Source organism: Argiope bruennichi, chromosome X1 (genome assembly GCF_947563725.1).
Source record: "Argiope bruennichi chromosome X1, qqArgBrue1.1, whole genome shotgun sequence".
Classification (NCBI taxonomy): Eukaryota; Metazoa; Arthropoda; class Arachnida; order Araneae; family Araneidae; genus Argiope; species Argiope bruennichi.
Window position 1 is genome coordinate 128,047,919 of NC_079162.1, and position 15,499 is coordinate 128,063,417.

Here is a 15,499-nt window from a genome sequence, read left to right on the forward strand (position 1 = left end):
GTTTCTATGAAAAGTACAATGGCGAAAAAAAGTGACTTTATTTCCAAGAATCAGATAAAAGTGTTTTTAGTGTATACAAGGTTTTATGCTCAAAAATTCCCAGATTCCACAAATTTCTGAAATGTGAGAAGGAAACCTATCGAGGGCTGGAATGTTATTACAGACATCAATTCTTGGAAGATTGCATCAGCTTGCATCACAACTGTCATTAAAAAACAACTGATTTTGTCTGTACAAAGGAAATAAGTAAACCGATATTAAATTATAACTTATTTTGGCTTATAATTATTTATTTACTTAATTTAATTTTATTTTCTTATTTTGGCATTTTAATAGAATATCAAAGTTAAGAATAATTTTTTTTAGTCTTGAAAAATCGAAGTTTGGTAATTAAATATCTGAAAAGTGTAATTGTTAGATTCGAATGACCATAATATATAGAAATATAAAACGTTTATTTATCATATTTCAATAAAAATATTTCAGTGAAACACAAAATACACTACAGCAAAATCAACAGGAATAAAGACAAATAAAATTATTAGCTATGGTTTAAAAATAAATCTTTCTGGAAGTGTTTATATGGAGCTGCTCAGCATTATTTTTAATTAGTGTTTTAATTAGTATCTTCATAATTATTGTATCAGGATAACTAGCATATTTTATATTATTTTTCATGTTGAACTAAAAATATTTTTCATTTCCAAATCAGTAACAAATGGCAAAAAAATTAATTTTTCAAACCACTAGAAACAATATCACCATTTAGTCACCATACCCATACTGAAAGATATAGATCTTCCTGCATGTGTTTAAAATCAACTTGTTACATCATTTTTTTTTTCAAAAGAACTTTAGTGAAACTCATTATATAAACTGAAAAGGTGCTCATCAAAAAAAAAAAAAAAAAAAATCTAAATTAGATTTTTGTAATATTTTTTTTAGTATAAAAACAGCAATATAAATTAATAAATTTTTTCAAATATACTAATTATATTTCAAGAAACTTTTCATTTATTTCCCAAAGTACTTTTAAAAGAAGTTATGTGCTAAATAATACAAGTGATTGTTTTTTTAATATAAAAACATAAATATAAATATTTTTATATTCTAATAGAAGAAAATCATGACTAATGTTCATCTGTAAATATATTTATCATGAAAAAGTATTTAATCCTTAAATGATTCATTGAATGAAAAAAATTTAAAAAGCAAATCACCAAATAAATAACCTGAACAAAATTTGAATAAACAATATAAATGCAAAAGACAAATTGGGCAGTAATAGGGAAAATGCAAGAATGAATTTAATTTTCATAGCCAAAGGAAACTGAAACATCTTTGAAATTATTTTCAATCCATAAATCCATTGAACGATTCATTTCTGCATTAAAATAGTTCTTCCAGTCTCCCACTTGACCTGAAAAAAGGGATTAAAAAAACTTGCAAATTTGTCTACAAATTAAACATATTTTCACTAATTTAATTAAAATATAATTACAAGGGATACAAAACTTTAGATATAAAAATTACAACTCAACTATTACACAAAATGTTTATGATATTTCAAAGCAACTATATAATTATAATATAAGAAAAATATTTTTGTAATGAAACAGTCATTCAGTTCACTCAATGAGCATAATATTTCCAAATGCAAACTGATAAATTTGATGACATATTTTTAATACAGAAGGAACAAAGAAAATTTTAGAATTGTGAATTGTGAAGTATAAATGTTGTATAATCGAAGGATTTAAAAAAAAAATGAAACATCCATTATTATTCAGAATACCTTTACTGTGCATGTAGGCTTGCAGATTTCAAAAAGGTTTATTCGCAAAAAGTGGTACTGATTTCCTGCATAACTACTACATTTTCTAAGTTGCATTACAGGTTTTTAAGTTTCTGTTTCGACAAATTTATTATTTGTTTGCCAATAGGAGACAATGTTATTTTGAATATTAAATGTTTTTAAACACCACAGTAAGGATCAGCATGTACATTATGTTATGTCAAATTATTATAAGTCAGTATAATTCTGATTTCAATCAGTTAATGATATATATTGGGTGCCTAATCAATATAAATGAATAGTTTAAATCATCATCAGTTTATTTAATTGAAATTGTGTATTTAATGGTTAACTTTTCTCTCGCAAGTTTTGTAGTAAGCGCTTTTGCTCCTCGATTATGTTAATTGTGAAGAAACACAGTAAACTAAAATAGTACTATTTTAGTTAACAATTTTTTTGACCGAGATTTCTGAATTTGCATGAATAAAGGTTCTCTTGACAGTTTCATTTGGATAGTCGTCTTATTGATTTAAGCACTATCTAACAATAAGTAACTGGACACCTGCTATAAAAGAGATAAACACAATTTATTCATATTCAATAGTTGGTAGAGCCTTCACCTGAGGCAATTACAGCTCTAACTTTCCGAGACATACTTTCCACAAGTGTTTGGATGATGGACAGTGGTATTTTCTTCCACTCTGCTTGGAGAAGACATGTAAGTTCTTTCGCCGAATTTGGACGGCTGTTCCACCCCTTAATTCGGCTATCCAACTCGCCCGAAAGGTTTTTTATAGGATTCGAGTCTGAACTCTGGGCAGGCCAGGCCAGGCCAGTCAGTTCATACAAAAATCATAAAATCAAATTATTGCTTTCCAACTAAGCTAATGAAAAATTTATTTCATGTTTATTTGAAAGAATAAATATTGAATCGTTACCAATTACTATAAAGAATACATATAAAATCAGGTCAAATTATATTAACATATATTACAAGATTGCTGAATTTATAAGCTGTATTAATTTGAAGGAATGTTTTGCAGAAAATGAAATGTACTTCAACCCAAAATTTAAGTACCTTTTCTCATGAATTTGGCTTCTGATGATTTTCTGATGCCTAGAGCATCCCAATGTTGATAGTTGACGGTAGGATTTTGTGACATGTTATCAAAAGAACAATGATTAGCAATGTCATTTATTTCCTTTTCAGTAGGATTTCTATTAAGGAAGCTGGCAATTTTCCTGATATTTCCATGAATATCCTGAAAAATTTACATAATGAATAATTAAAACCAAAGACAACTTTAATCTAAAATAACGGTATAACAATTTGAAATCTATGTTATATGAACATTTAATAAAAAACAATTATGCAACATACTTTTTGAAGATCCTCATAAAATAATATCAGGATATTTTGATCATTCTTGTGTTCCCACATATCTAGGTAATGTTTCCAAATCGGGCCATAAGGTACTAAATAGGATTACAATTAAGATACAATGTATACAATTTTAAATTAAAGAAATAAAGGATAACTAAAAATGTTTATTATTATTTTTTCTCTTCAAGGAAGTTGGAAGCAAAGGAACTCTTGACTATAATGAAATATGTAGAAGAAATATGCTACAAAATATATATATATATATATATCTTTTTTGACAGATATAAATTACAATTAAAAAGAACATACATACCTATTTCAAAAACATACATATTCCTGCCAAAATACAGAAATATATAAAATATTTACTTTCATCTTTATCAAAGAAAATATAAACAATATGATAAATATAAAAGAAAATATGGTTCTTCTAATTGTCTTAAGAAAAATGAATCACAATAATTAGAACAATTTAAGAAATGTTTGATTAAATTTCACTATTTTTATAAGGATGAATTGGGAGCCCTTTCTAGCCTCTGGCAGACCATTTACCAAATTCTTGAATTTACAAAATTGTTTGTTGCTCAGTTTTTTCATGCGCTTTGAGTGTTTTTATCTGTTGATGTGTTTCGAGCAATTTGACATAATGGCAGCGTTATAAGCAAACAATTATTAATATTTAAAAATTATTAAAATATTCAAAATGTTAAAAAATATTAACCTTAGTAAGCAATTCACGTTAGTCACTAACACGGTTTCAATATTTTTGTATTAGGTGTACAACTATGCTTCTGCTGTTATTCGCTTCAGGTTGCAGCAGTAAAGGCTGATCGAAACAGGCTGATCAAAAATACCACACTATAAGCTTGGACATCTGTCAACACAATGACAGCACCATATTAGTAATTTGTGTTTGCATCATAAATATATTCTCGATCGAAGATGTCAGTTTCCGAATCAAACTCTCGTCATTTGCGGGAAGTTTTAATTTTCTGCTTCCATTTGAAGGAAACAAATTGAGACGCATCGAATGCCCTAGCACTCACGGTGAGAATGTTCTAAGTGAAAGAATATGACGTGAGAGTCAGTGTTTTAAGAATGTGATTCTGATGTTGAGGACCGGCATGGCGGGGGAGAGAGAAATTTTTTGAAGATAGTGAACTGGAGGTATTACTTGATGAAGACTCCTGCCAAATACCAGACGAATAGGCAGAATGATTGAGAGAGTTCCAACAAGAAATTTCGAGACGACTCAAAGTCATGGGGATTATTCAAAAGCAAGGAAATCGGATTCTGTACGTGCTGAGACTGCCAGATGTTGAACGGCGTTTCTTTGCTTGAGAACATCTGCTTCAAACACAGGGTCGGATGGGGAATTCTACATCGCATTATGTCCGGCGATGAAAAATGGATCCACTAGATAATCCCAAGCGCAGTGGCGGACATGCCTCCACTTCGAAAGCTAGACCGAAAATTCACAGTGGCAAGGTCTGTATTTGATGAGGCTAGCTCGGTGATATTATGAACTGTTGAAACTGAATGAATCCATCAAAGGGGATCGATACAGAATGCAATTGATGCGTTTGAGCTGAGCATTGAAGGAGAAACAGCGAAAGTATTAAGAGGGACACGGCGAAGCACAGTCACATGTCTCAAAAGACAAACTTGGAAACACTAAAATGGGAGGTCTCACACCATCCGCGATACTCTGCAAACGTTTCTTTTTCTGACTACCATTTGTTTTGATCGATGCCGCACTGCTTGCCTGATCAACATTATTCAATTCCTACTATTAGTTCATACTCTCCCTATATATATTTATATATGTTGTTCAAATTTTCAATCGTTAATAAAATACTTTTTATTCATCGACTCAAGTTCAAATACCTTTTTTAAAACTTGTTGTGGATGAGACTTGATGTTAATGCTGTTTTTTTTAAATATTAATTAATTAATTAAATTTGTTCAGTAATTTCTATTTAGTCGCCAAATCCATCACCATGTCACCATATGGTCGCCAAGCTCTGAGATTACTGAAGCGACACACGATCATAAATAATATAAGATATATATATAAATAATAAAAAGTAACTAAAATAAATTTTTTTTGTTGACCTAAGTAGGAATTTGACTTAAATTTTTTATATATATATTACTTGTGTTTCTTATGAAAAAGTCCAAAAATGAATCGTTTCGTGGACAGACTCAAAATGTGGCGCTAGCTTCATAAGCCAGTTAACAGCCTCTGGACAGACGTGATCATTTTTGTCTAGTGGTTATGTTACGAGGCCACGGAGCCTACCGTCGCAGGTTCGATCCTCGCTCAGGCAATTGAATCAGGCAATCAGAAAGTTGCGCATCCAGATTACGTCTGGGTCACCAATGTGGCAATTTCCTGAGCGAGTATCGAACCTGCGACGCTAGGCTCCGTAGCCGCGTAACATAACCATTAGACAAAAGTGATCACCTCTTTCCAGAGGCTGTTAACTGGCTTATGAAGCTAGCGCCACAATAAGACACATCGTTTCTTCGAAATGGTCTCCGAGAATTGCCGAAAAGATGGGGAAAAGTAGCAGCTAGCGATGGACAATATTATAAATAGATAATCACTTTTTACGAATAAAGCCTCAAATTAAAAAAAAAAAAAAAAAAAAAAAAAAACGTCGGAAGCAAAGATGCACACTTAATAAAAAAATTTGTTTTATTTTAATTCTTTTTTGATAACAACTACCATATAAAATTAGATAAGTTTCTAAATTCTATAATCTTCTGTTAATTAAAAAAAAAAGTAGCACATAATTCTGTGTTGCTGCTTTTCACAAAAAAGAAGGAAAGCATAAAAAATAGCAATTAGCAATTCATCCAAGTTCTAGAAAGAAACCAGATACCCAACAGAATATACAGCATTCTCTAGAATAAAAGATTAAAGGGGCAAATTAAAAAACAATCCCTAATATATTCAAAGCTTTTAAGGGAAATCAGTATATGCTATATAATATGAAATTTTTTAAAAAAGATTTAATCAGCAATTAATACAAGCCTTACCATTAAAAATTTCAGGTCAATGTGGACTGAAATTCGAAATCTGAAAAATGTATGATTCTAGAAATATACATCAAGGACTTTAGAATTTTTTTAAGTATGCCTAAAATGAATCATACAGGCTTTATCATAGGGGCAAATATCGTCTACACTTTCGAGGACAGTTTCCCGTTTATACCCGCAGGCAACCGGTCAAGCAGGATTTTCGCCATCGTGGACTGTTTTCAACCGGCTTGAAAGTGTAGACGGAAAGATTGTTTGCAAACGAAATTCAACCAATAGCGCATGGCTTTGGTAGTGGCATTAATTGACCAAGAATGGTGCAATTGACGCCAATATGAAACTAATTTGTAAGCACATTTCTGAATCACTCCTTAAAAGACGAAAAAAAAAAAAAAATGTTATATGGTCGTGTTATAAAAATAGGTTTTTATCGACTTTATTCATGAAAAGCCGGCTATTTGGAATCCATTGAATATTCATTATTAAAGAAAAAATGTTACACGAAGAAATTCGTACAGTAATTATAAGAAGATGAAGAGATATTGACACTCGTATATAGTCATCAAAACCAAGAAAATTTATTTTCAGAATTAAAAAAAATTATTAATGCATATGTGAACTGTCTTCTTTTTGTGAACTGTATTTAATCTGATTAAATCTTTAATTTTTTAAAAATAATGGTAGAATTTTTGAATTTCTAAAATATGTAATTAACATCTTTCATACAGTTAAAAAATTATTTAATTCCTATGCTGTTGTGAAAGTTAATAAGGATCAATTCATTTTCTTACCACTGAAATATTGTTCAGCACATTATATAGTACATTTAGGGGAATTGCAGAATATGAATTTCTGTTATTGTTTAATGTTTTAATTAATAAATAATAGTGATGTTTTTATTTTTAAAATTAATCGCACATCCAACTCACAAAATGGCTTTTTAAGCATATTTCTGTGTTAAATTTGATTTTCACAATTTTATCTATAAATACCAATACAGATACATTATGCAATTATTAGATTTTTTTTTTTACGTAAACCTGTCATTATTACCGAAAAATAACAAAATTTATGGAACAGCTATATATTCCAGGATATAATGTACGGAATGTATGAACAGGAATCCCACTAACGAAATGAGTAAACTATAGATATTCACCAAACAGAAAAAGCGAATAAAGAGCGATAAATTAGGCATAAAGTACACCTGTGTTTTAGGTTTACCATGCAGCAAATCCCCACATGACGTCACTACACACATTTTTCCGTGCGCGTTTGTCCACAAAAGTGTAGACGGAATTTGGCCGTGTGATAAGGCCTTAAAATGTAGACATTTTCCAGAATTCTGTTAACTCTCTGAGATGATATAATCTATTAAAAATATTTATTTTATTATTGAATTCATTTGCACAATTAATTACAATAAATTCTTGAAACTAAATTGAGAAATATTGAGCTCATAAGTCAAGCAAGTTGAAATTGCTTAAAAATTTGCAGTCATTTAATCATCATTATCAATATGGAAAGAAAAAAAAAAAAAAAACACTTTTCTCCGACAGTTTTCTTTACTGTGTCGTATCTGCAATTAAAAACTTATCATCTAAATTTGCATATTTTATCTCAGAAAATTTTACAAAATGAAATAGGAGGGTGACATTAAAATGGATGGATAATTTCTCTGTTTATATCAAAATGAGATTTAACATTTTATTTTATAATCCAGTTCAGTTTATTGTGTTCATCCTAGAACTAGATAAATTTTAGGCTTCTTAAAAGTTAAAATGCCAGCACCATACATATCATATCAAAATGAAGGTAGATTAGCTAATCAGAATGAGATTTTCTGGAACAGTACTAACCGCAATTTTTCTTAGTTAGACTTTTAAAAAAAAGCAACATTGACAGAAAGAGCAATGATTTTCCTCAGCCTAGAATTCTACAATAATGTTTTCTTACTTAAAAAATTATGATTTTACTTGTAAATTCGAGATTCTTTAGTGGTTTTAGTTAAAATAAATGATTTAGGGACTTTTGATTGTGGTAGGTAGTTTATATACAGTCATAATATAACAAAGATATACTGATAATGTTAACTAGACTATGATAGAATAATAAATCATAAGAATTGAAAACAGTACATTTAATTGTATAATACAGTAAACACTAATTATGAATAAAATTAAAATATTTTAGGTTACTTGCATGGAAACATAAAATGTCTTGCAAAGGATAATTTGATCCTCAGCAGTTTGTTAAATTTAAAATTAGCTAACATAAATAGCAATTTATTTATATGGAAAGGAACCCATATATGTCAAAAAGATTAATTTTCAATTTATTGGAAGAGTAGAAAATATTATTAACAAATAAAAATATGATAAGTAAATAAAATTTGAGTTTGAAAAGTTCATATTATGGGAACAAAATTATTAATGCAAATTAATTAGCCATTTCTACTTGACTTCAGAACAAATTCCAAAAATAGCCATGAAGATTTCATGAAATAATAGCAAGTGTACAGATTTCATTCAATGATAATGTTGAAAAGTGATAAATTGAACACTGCAATTTATTCCCATAAAACCAATAAAATTAGAAAAAAAAAATGAAAGCCAACAAAAAAAAATCGAAAACCTATTTAAAAATAAGAACATACACAGAAAACATAGAATACCTTTGTCTGATATAAAATCTTCAAAAAAATTGTCAAAATTCCCAGAATAATTTGAAATTGTCATCATCCGAACAAAATGATAGTATGAAACTGCTACATCTTTGGGATTTCTCATAATATAGAATACCTAATTAAATAGAAAAATAATAATAATAAATAAACAAAAAATAATAAAAGAAATAGTTTTACTATTTAAATTTGTTATACCCATTAAAAATAGAAAACACACATTGAAATCTGATTTACTTATTTAACAAACAAAAATTGGCATGCTTAATCAGGATACTAACTGAAAATGTATTTTTAACATATAAATAAAAATCAAAGACAATATAATGCCAAAGTTTAATATCTAGAATTTTAATATTGATTTTTTTTTTAATTTTTTACTTGAATTCATCTTTTTTCATTTGAAAAATTGGATTGTTCAAAATATCTTTGTCGATTTTTTGAGTCCAATTAAAAAGAATGCATCATTTCATTTATAATGCTTTTGGAAAGTTTTATCATCCCATAAAACATCCTTAGCTTATTTTTAAAGAATGTCTCAATGTGTTCTTTACAATGCTCTAGAGAATTTAAATTGTCCCCCTTCAGAAACTTTTACAAATTGAAGGGAGTGGTAAGACATTCTAACCAAGTTCCAACTTCCATCAGATGGGGAAAATGCAAGTAGTCAAGCATCGTTCTGATAAGTGATCATTCTTTTATGATTGACCGATTCTGGATATTTTCAGAATGACTTCATATTATCTGGCTGGCTATTATATTTAATCAAAATAATTGTTTGGTCAAACAGCAGGATCAATCCATAGCAGACAATGCTATTCATTCTCATCCCAACAGCAACAAAGCACAATTCATAGGGGTGAAAACATCAACCTTCGTGGTGGTTATGACAGCTTTCGTTCAACTTTATTGTGGATTAGATATCCCCACTAATGCTATTACATTAAATGCTAATAAATTGTTAAATTCTGCACTCTGAGACACTGAGATATTACAGCATTATTTAAAATAAGAATGGAAATTTCAAGATATTTGAACATAAGTATTTAAAACTAGTTTAAATACATAAATTTGCCATGCATATATTTCACTTATATGACCAAATCTCATATAAAGCATGAGCAAAGTTACTTTGCTATGGTTAAAAAAGGATTCTATTTTAAATCCATTTTTACATAGGAATTTTGTAAAATGTTGAAACCAATCAAGATTTGCAATTTGCAATACATACCATGCAAAGTATATCATCACTGAATTAGTATCCCTATGCCAAACAATTTACCTTACAGAGTACCAAAAGTTACTTACCATTAGAAATTATATGCTATATTTATTGCAATTAAAGCTGAATATGTTTTATGTTGATGATCTACAGGGCAAATTTTTAGACCTAGAATTATCAAATTTGGCACAAAATTACTTCAGATGATAGAGACGTGTACCTCGTACTTTTTTTCTATGTAATCACAACTAAAAATTTTTACTAATTAAAAATTAAATGAAATTTTGATTTTTTTTTTCATCTATTAAATTCAGAAATATCACACAAAAATTGTTTTTGAACCATCCAAAAATTTAAATATCTATTCAAATGTTTCGGCCTTTTGCTGAAAGCTAAGTGATGAAGATTCTGATATTTTCATATTCTTTGGTAATGTTGTAACAGACTTATTTTATTATATAAAAATATTTCTAGAAAATATTATAAAAAACCTTTAGGATGTTAAGTAATATATTCAATATACCATAAAATCATTCTTGTCATTCTTTAATTTTCTTATAAGAATATTTCAAGTCAGACAGCATATTATTCAACTTTCTCACATAATAATATATATATATGAATAAATATAAAAAATAAGCTGCACTATTTAATATTTTTTCTATAAATCCAGATCATCTCTAAGCAATATGTAAACTGCATTTTATGGCTGATCATCAGTTTTTGAAATTGCATGGTATTAAAGATTCATGAGATTCTAGACCTAGAAAGAGTTAAATAATAATCAGAGAAAATAATTATATATTTCCCAGAAAACTGATAAAATGCATTTAAATCGGAAATGAGAAAATTATTATTATTAGGTATTATTATTATTTTTTCAAAATCGAAAATTATGACAACTGTTTATTTTTCTTTCTCTCAAATTATTTTACATACCTGATAAATGACACTCATGTTCTAATAACACTCCTATAAAAGGCCAACTGTATCAGTAATTTCATCCAAAAGACATTAATTGGATACATGCATGAGATATAATGAAATTTAAGACCTTTACATTTTTCTTGAGAATATCTTCTTGGGGCAAAAGAGAATAAGGCAAGTGAGTCTTAAGAAGACGTTGACCTTCCATTTTTTTAATAGAGTCAAGACCTGGATAAATAAATTCTAAATATGGAAATCTATCTTCTAAGCTCTGAGATAAGGATTCATCAACTCCATGCAAGATGCAATAAATGATTTCTTGTAACCATGTTGTACCTGAAAATGTATTTTAAACAAAATCAAAATATTTGTATGCATATATTTAACAGTGTTCAACAATTTCTAGAAGATATTAATACAAAATTTAAAGTGAAAACTTCTTAATCATATAACAAGTTCCCTGAGAAAAAAAAATTTCAAACACAATTAATCTTGAGGTAATTTTTATAACCCTATTTTCATTTAAATTTAAAACTAGAAAATATTAGATTGAGCAGAAAATTAAGCAATACAAAAACCTAAACTTTTAATGGAAAAAATTTAATTAGTACATAAAATTAATCCACAATTTACTCTCTATTATTTTTATAATACTAATCTATCTTCCAGGCAGCTACTGAAATCCCAATTAGAGAAATCCTTCCAACTTTTACTAAAAACCTTTCTTACTACAATTATGCTTTTGTTAAGAAAACTGTATCATATGTCGATCATCATTCTTATTATGGAAGATCATAACCCATTTATTGGTAAATACTGGTCATTTGGTGGTTAGAATTTCTGTCAAATCATCCAAATAATTTCAATAGATGTTTGCAACAACAGTTTGGTAATTTCTAACTTTTCATAACAGATTATATTTTCCATATCTTGACATATATGCAGTAAAGCCATCTTTTGTTACATCCTGATTTGGGTATAGAACTACCTATTCTTTCAGCTAGCTATTCCCAGTTTAAGAAGTTTAGCTACACATTATAAATGAAAATATCTATTTCCTTTTTATTTAAAGACATTTTGCATAAAATAAAAATGCTTATTCTTTCTTCCAGGAATTTCATAAATTATTTAGATAATATTCATTAATATATATAATTATAATACAAAAGAATTCTAAAGGTACTCTTTACAAAAAAAAGAGATTGGTTTTAGGGAATTAAAGCTTATCAAAAAATCACTAAATAGCTGCTAAAGCTGAGATAATTCCAAAATTAAAATAACAGATTACTTTATAAATGTACAACACTCTACTTCCTGAAATTTAATTACTTTTCAATCTATTAGATTTTATAGAAGAGAAGAAATAATATAAATACAGAGAGAAAAGAGATTAATGTATATGACTGGTCACTGAACAAATTTGGAATTAACTTGAAGGAAAACATTTGCCAATTTTCATTATATTTTCTCTATAGTAAAAATCAGACAACTGCAAAATTAGTACTTGAGTATAGCATGAAATTTTATATAAAATAAACAGAAAAAAAAAAGAGAGAACATTTTAGATGCAGTCAGTAAACCTTTTCCATCAAAGATTGCAATATAGGAATCACAGATACGAATAAGTAATTATAAATGCAAAAATTTGTTATGTGTTTAAAAGTTTGCAGTTTTTATATAGATTTCTGCTAGGTAACCATACACATATGAATAACTTGGTATATATATAATTATATACCATTAATTTTTATTCTTTATAATTTGAAGGAAATAGCCACATTTTTATCTTTTATTAAGATTTTTTTAAATATTATTATTATTAGAGCCATGACAAAAAACAGTGCAGCAAACTGACCAGGAAGACAGAAGTATGAAAAGAGATGATAAGAAAGTATCATGAACTTTTATAGTATAGGAATTTGCTGATAAAATGTTTTGGTTTATGGGGGGGGGGAATATAGCCTGTGTAACTTGGAAGTAAAATTTACAGAAAAGCTGGAGTTTGCGTATCATTTTTTAAATGTAGACAAATTAGAAATAAATAAATAAATATAATGCACATAATGTGAAAATTTTCTCATTTAATCTCATTCAATCATATTTTTATTTTTGACATTTAAGCCAAAATTGCCACTTTTGTGTTAATTTTGGGGTTATATTATGCAACCATGATCAGGAACATAAGCAATTTTTTCTCAATAAAGATGGTACAGATAAAAATAAGGAAATTATCAATGTGGTGGCACCTTTTATCAACTTGTGGAAAGAATTTCCCTCAAATGGAAAAAGAAACTGAAAAATAGTTTGTTTACCTATTCAAAACAACTAAAGTAGCAACTATTATATTTTAAGATATGCAAGAAATACCAAAAGTCTACACCATTTAGAAGTTGTAGCAAAAGAATTTTCATTTTTGTATTTAAGTGATAAAAAAAAAGAATTAATTAAATTGATTAACTGATTGAAATTAACCGAATCAATTAAATTGACTTAGACACACATAAATATAAGATAAATAAATTGGTTGATAAAGAAGTCCAGGATTTCTAACATTCCATACACATTTCTTCACAAAATCAAAAGTTTATTTATTAAAAAAAATTGAATTCAGCAAAGAATCCTCACATTTTTCTTCAACCAAACTAAACAGCATCCATAAAAGGAAGACAAAGATATTTATTAGGTAGTACAATGACAAATTTATGAGCTTCCAAAATGAGAAGATATTCTTAAATGCTTTAAAGTCGAAATACCAAATATTAGAATCTTTGACAGATAGGACTAATGCAGAAAGAATCAGTCAAATTAGCAACTGTGTTAACACAGGAAAAAATCTAGCTTGTGGAATCATTTTGAATATATTTTTTTAATTAATATCTTTAATCAGGAAGTTCAAATACTATATAAAAATTTCTTACTTTCAAGATGACTAATTGCAGCAAAAAAACCGAGATAAATGCATTAACAGACAAAAAGAAAAAAAAAAAAAATGAAACAAGAAAAGGTCACAAATCTGTTCACAGTAAAGAAAGCATTGAATTATTAAAAATCTGTTATTTAGATAAAATGTAATATTGAGTCTATATTCTAGATTATATATTTCAAAGAAGTTTGGAATACAAGCCAGACCAGATGAAGATTGTTTGACATAATCATAATAATGGACCTTGAAAATAATTAATTTTAAACATTGAACAACTGAATGGGAAAAATTTTTATTATAAACATATATATACATATATATATAATGCTTCACAAATATATTAACAACCTTAATAAATTGATACAACTTGTAAGCATTAAAACTTAGCATGTAATTTTTTTTTCAAAGAATAATCTTTCTGTATAGCTAAAAAAACAAATACAAGATAATATCCACTATATGATTCTCTATTTACATTTTTTCTACATATTTGCCATTTCTTACAATGGTTTTGATTTCTTTTTTACATTAGAAAGACATTAATCTACTTTTCAAAGAAATTAAATGACAGATTAAATAAGAGTAAACAGAAAATTCTAAAACAGATTTTGTCTTTACCCGTTTTAGGAAATGAAGCAACTAAAATGTCATCTTCTTTAAATGTGAAATCTCTAATGCCATCTAAATTTTTCATAACAAATGAAGGCAATATGTAACCCTTATACTCATAAAGCTTAAAATTTTTTTGATAATACGAATTAGTAACCAATTTAGAATTATCAAAAACAGTATTTCTTTTACGTTTTTTCGCCCATACAACAATTAAAAATGTACTTCCGAATAAAATAGTAGATGCAAGTCGCTTTATTAATTTGAACTTCTTAATATTATGTTCGTCAGAGGCGCTCTCATATAAAAACCTGCTGCTAGAAATATTCTTCATGAAAACATTTCCTAACATTAAATTTCTAAAGCGTACAGCTCTTAGAAAAACTGAATTCATATCTGATAGTTAATTGTCTAACTGAATCTCTATACAATTATAGCTCATTGCATTATAATAACATGCCATATAATATGAGCTCTTCCGTCGTTCTTACTCTCGTGTGAAAGTAAATAAACATTCTGAAATTCGAGTCTCAAATATTCACAGAAAATAAGCGTACTTTGCCAGTGTTAGTATTGTAGATTTGGAGTAACTAAGTGAAAGATAACGTTCTTAAAGAATTTTTCCGATTTCTAAACATAGTAATGACACGAGCAATAATTTTATAAAGAAGTATCAAATGCAATATAAAATTTACTTTTTTTTTTACTAATGGGATGTTGCACAAGAGATCCTAAATAGATTGGGATGGTTTTCTACGAACGATCTACAAAACGTTATTATATTTACCAAAATTATATAACATTAATTTTTTTATATATACACAATTCTAATCGAATAGCAAAGTGATTGGATCTTTTCAACAAACTGTATGCTTTAAGCCTTGCTAAGCAAAATTGATGGACGAAACATT

The 15,499-nt window shown here is 27.9% G+C and overlaps 1 protein-coding gene across 4 annotated transcripts; it reads right to left on the reverse strand.

Moving 5' to 3' along the window:
- Nucleotides 1-1,285: 1,285 nt before the first annotated feature.
- On the reverse strand, nt 1,286-15,483 carry LOC129958901 (sulfotransferase 1C4-like). Of its 4 annotated transcripts, none has more exons than XM_056071626.1 (6): nt 15,284-15,483; nt 11,184-11,392; nt 8,899-9,025; nt 3,177-3,271; nt 2,874-3,057; nt 1,286-1,420 (listed from the first exon to the last, which is right to left on the reverse strand). In XM_056071626.1, exons 2-6 carry the CDS (start codon nt 11,262-11,264, stop codon nt 1,308-1,310), a joined length of 600 nt encoding a protein of 199 aa, XP_055927601.1. In that variant the 5' UTR covers nt 11,265-11,392; nt 15,284-15,483; the 3' UTR covers nt 1,286-1,307. The 4 variants fall into 4 exon arrangements, with proteins under 4 accessions (XP_055927601.1, XP_055927599.1, XP_055927598.1 ...); XM_056071624.1 differs by lacking the exon at nt 15,284-15,483 and adding an exon at nt 14,598-15,231 and having other exon boundaries at nt 11,190-11,392; XM_056071623.1 differs by lacking the exon at nt 15,284-15,483 and adding an exon at nt 14,598-15,208.
- Between the last annotated feature and the right edge of the window lie 16 nt (nt 15,484-15,499).

Coding starts and splice junctions, on each gene's coding strand:
- LOC129958901 (XM_056071623.1), bottom strand. CDS start 14,982: ATGAATTCAGTTTTTCTAAGAGCTGTACGCTTTAGAAATTTAATGTTA. Junction 3,272..8,898: donor AGATTTTATATCAGACAAAG/GTATTCTATGTT, acceptor AATCCTATTTAG/TACCTTATGGCCCGATTTGG. Junction 1,421..2,873: donor AGCCAAATTCATGAGAAAAG/GTACTTAAATTT, acceptor CCCTTTTTTCAG/GTCAAGTGGGAGACTGGAAG.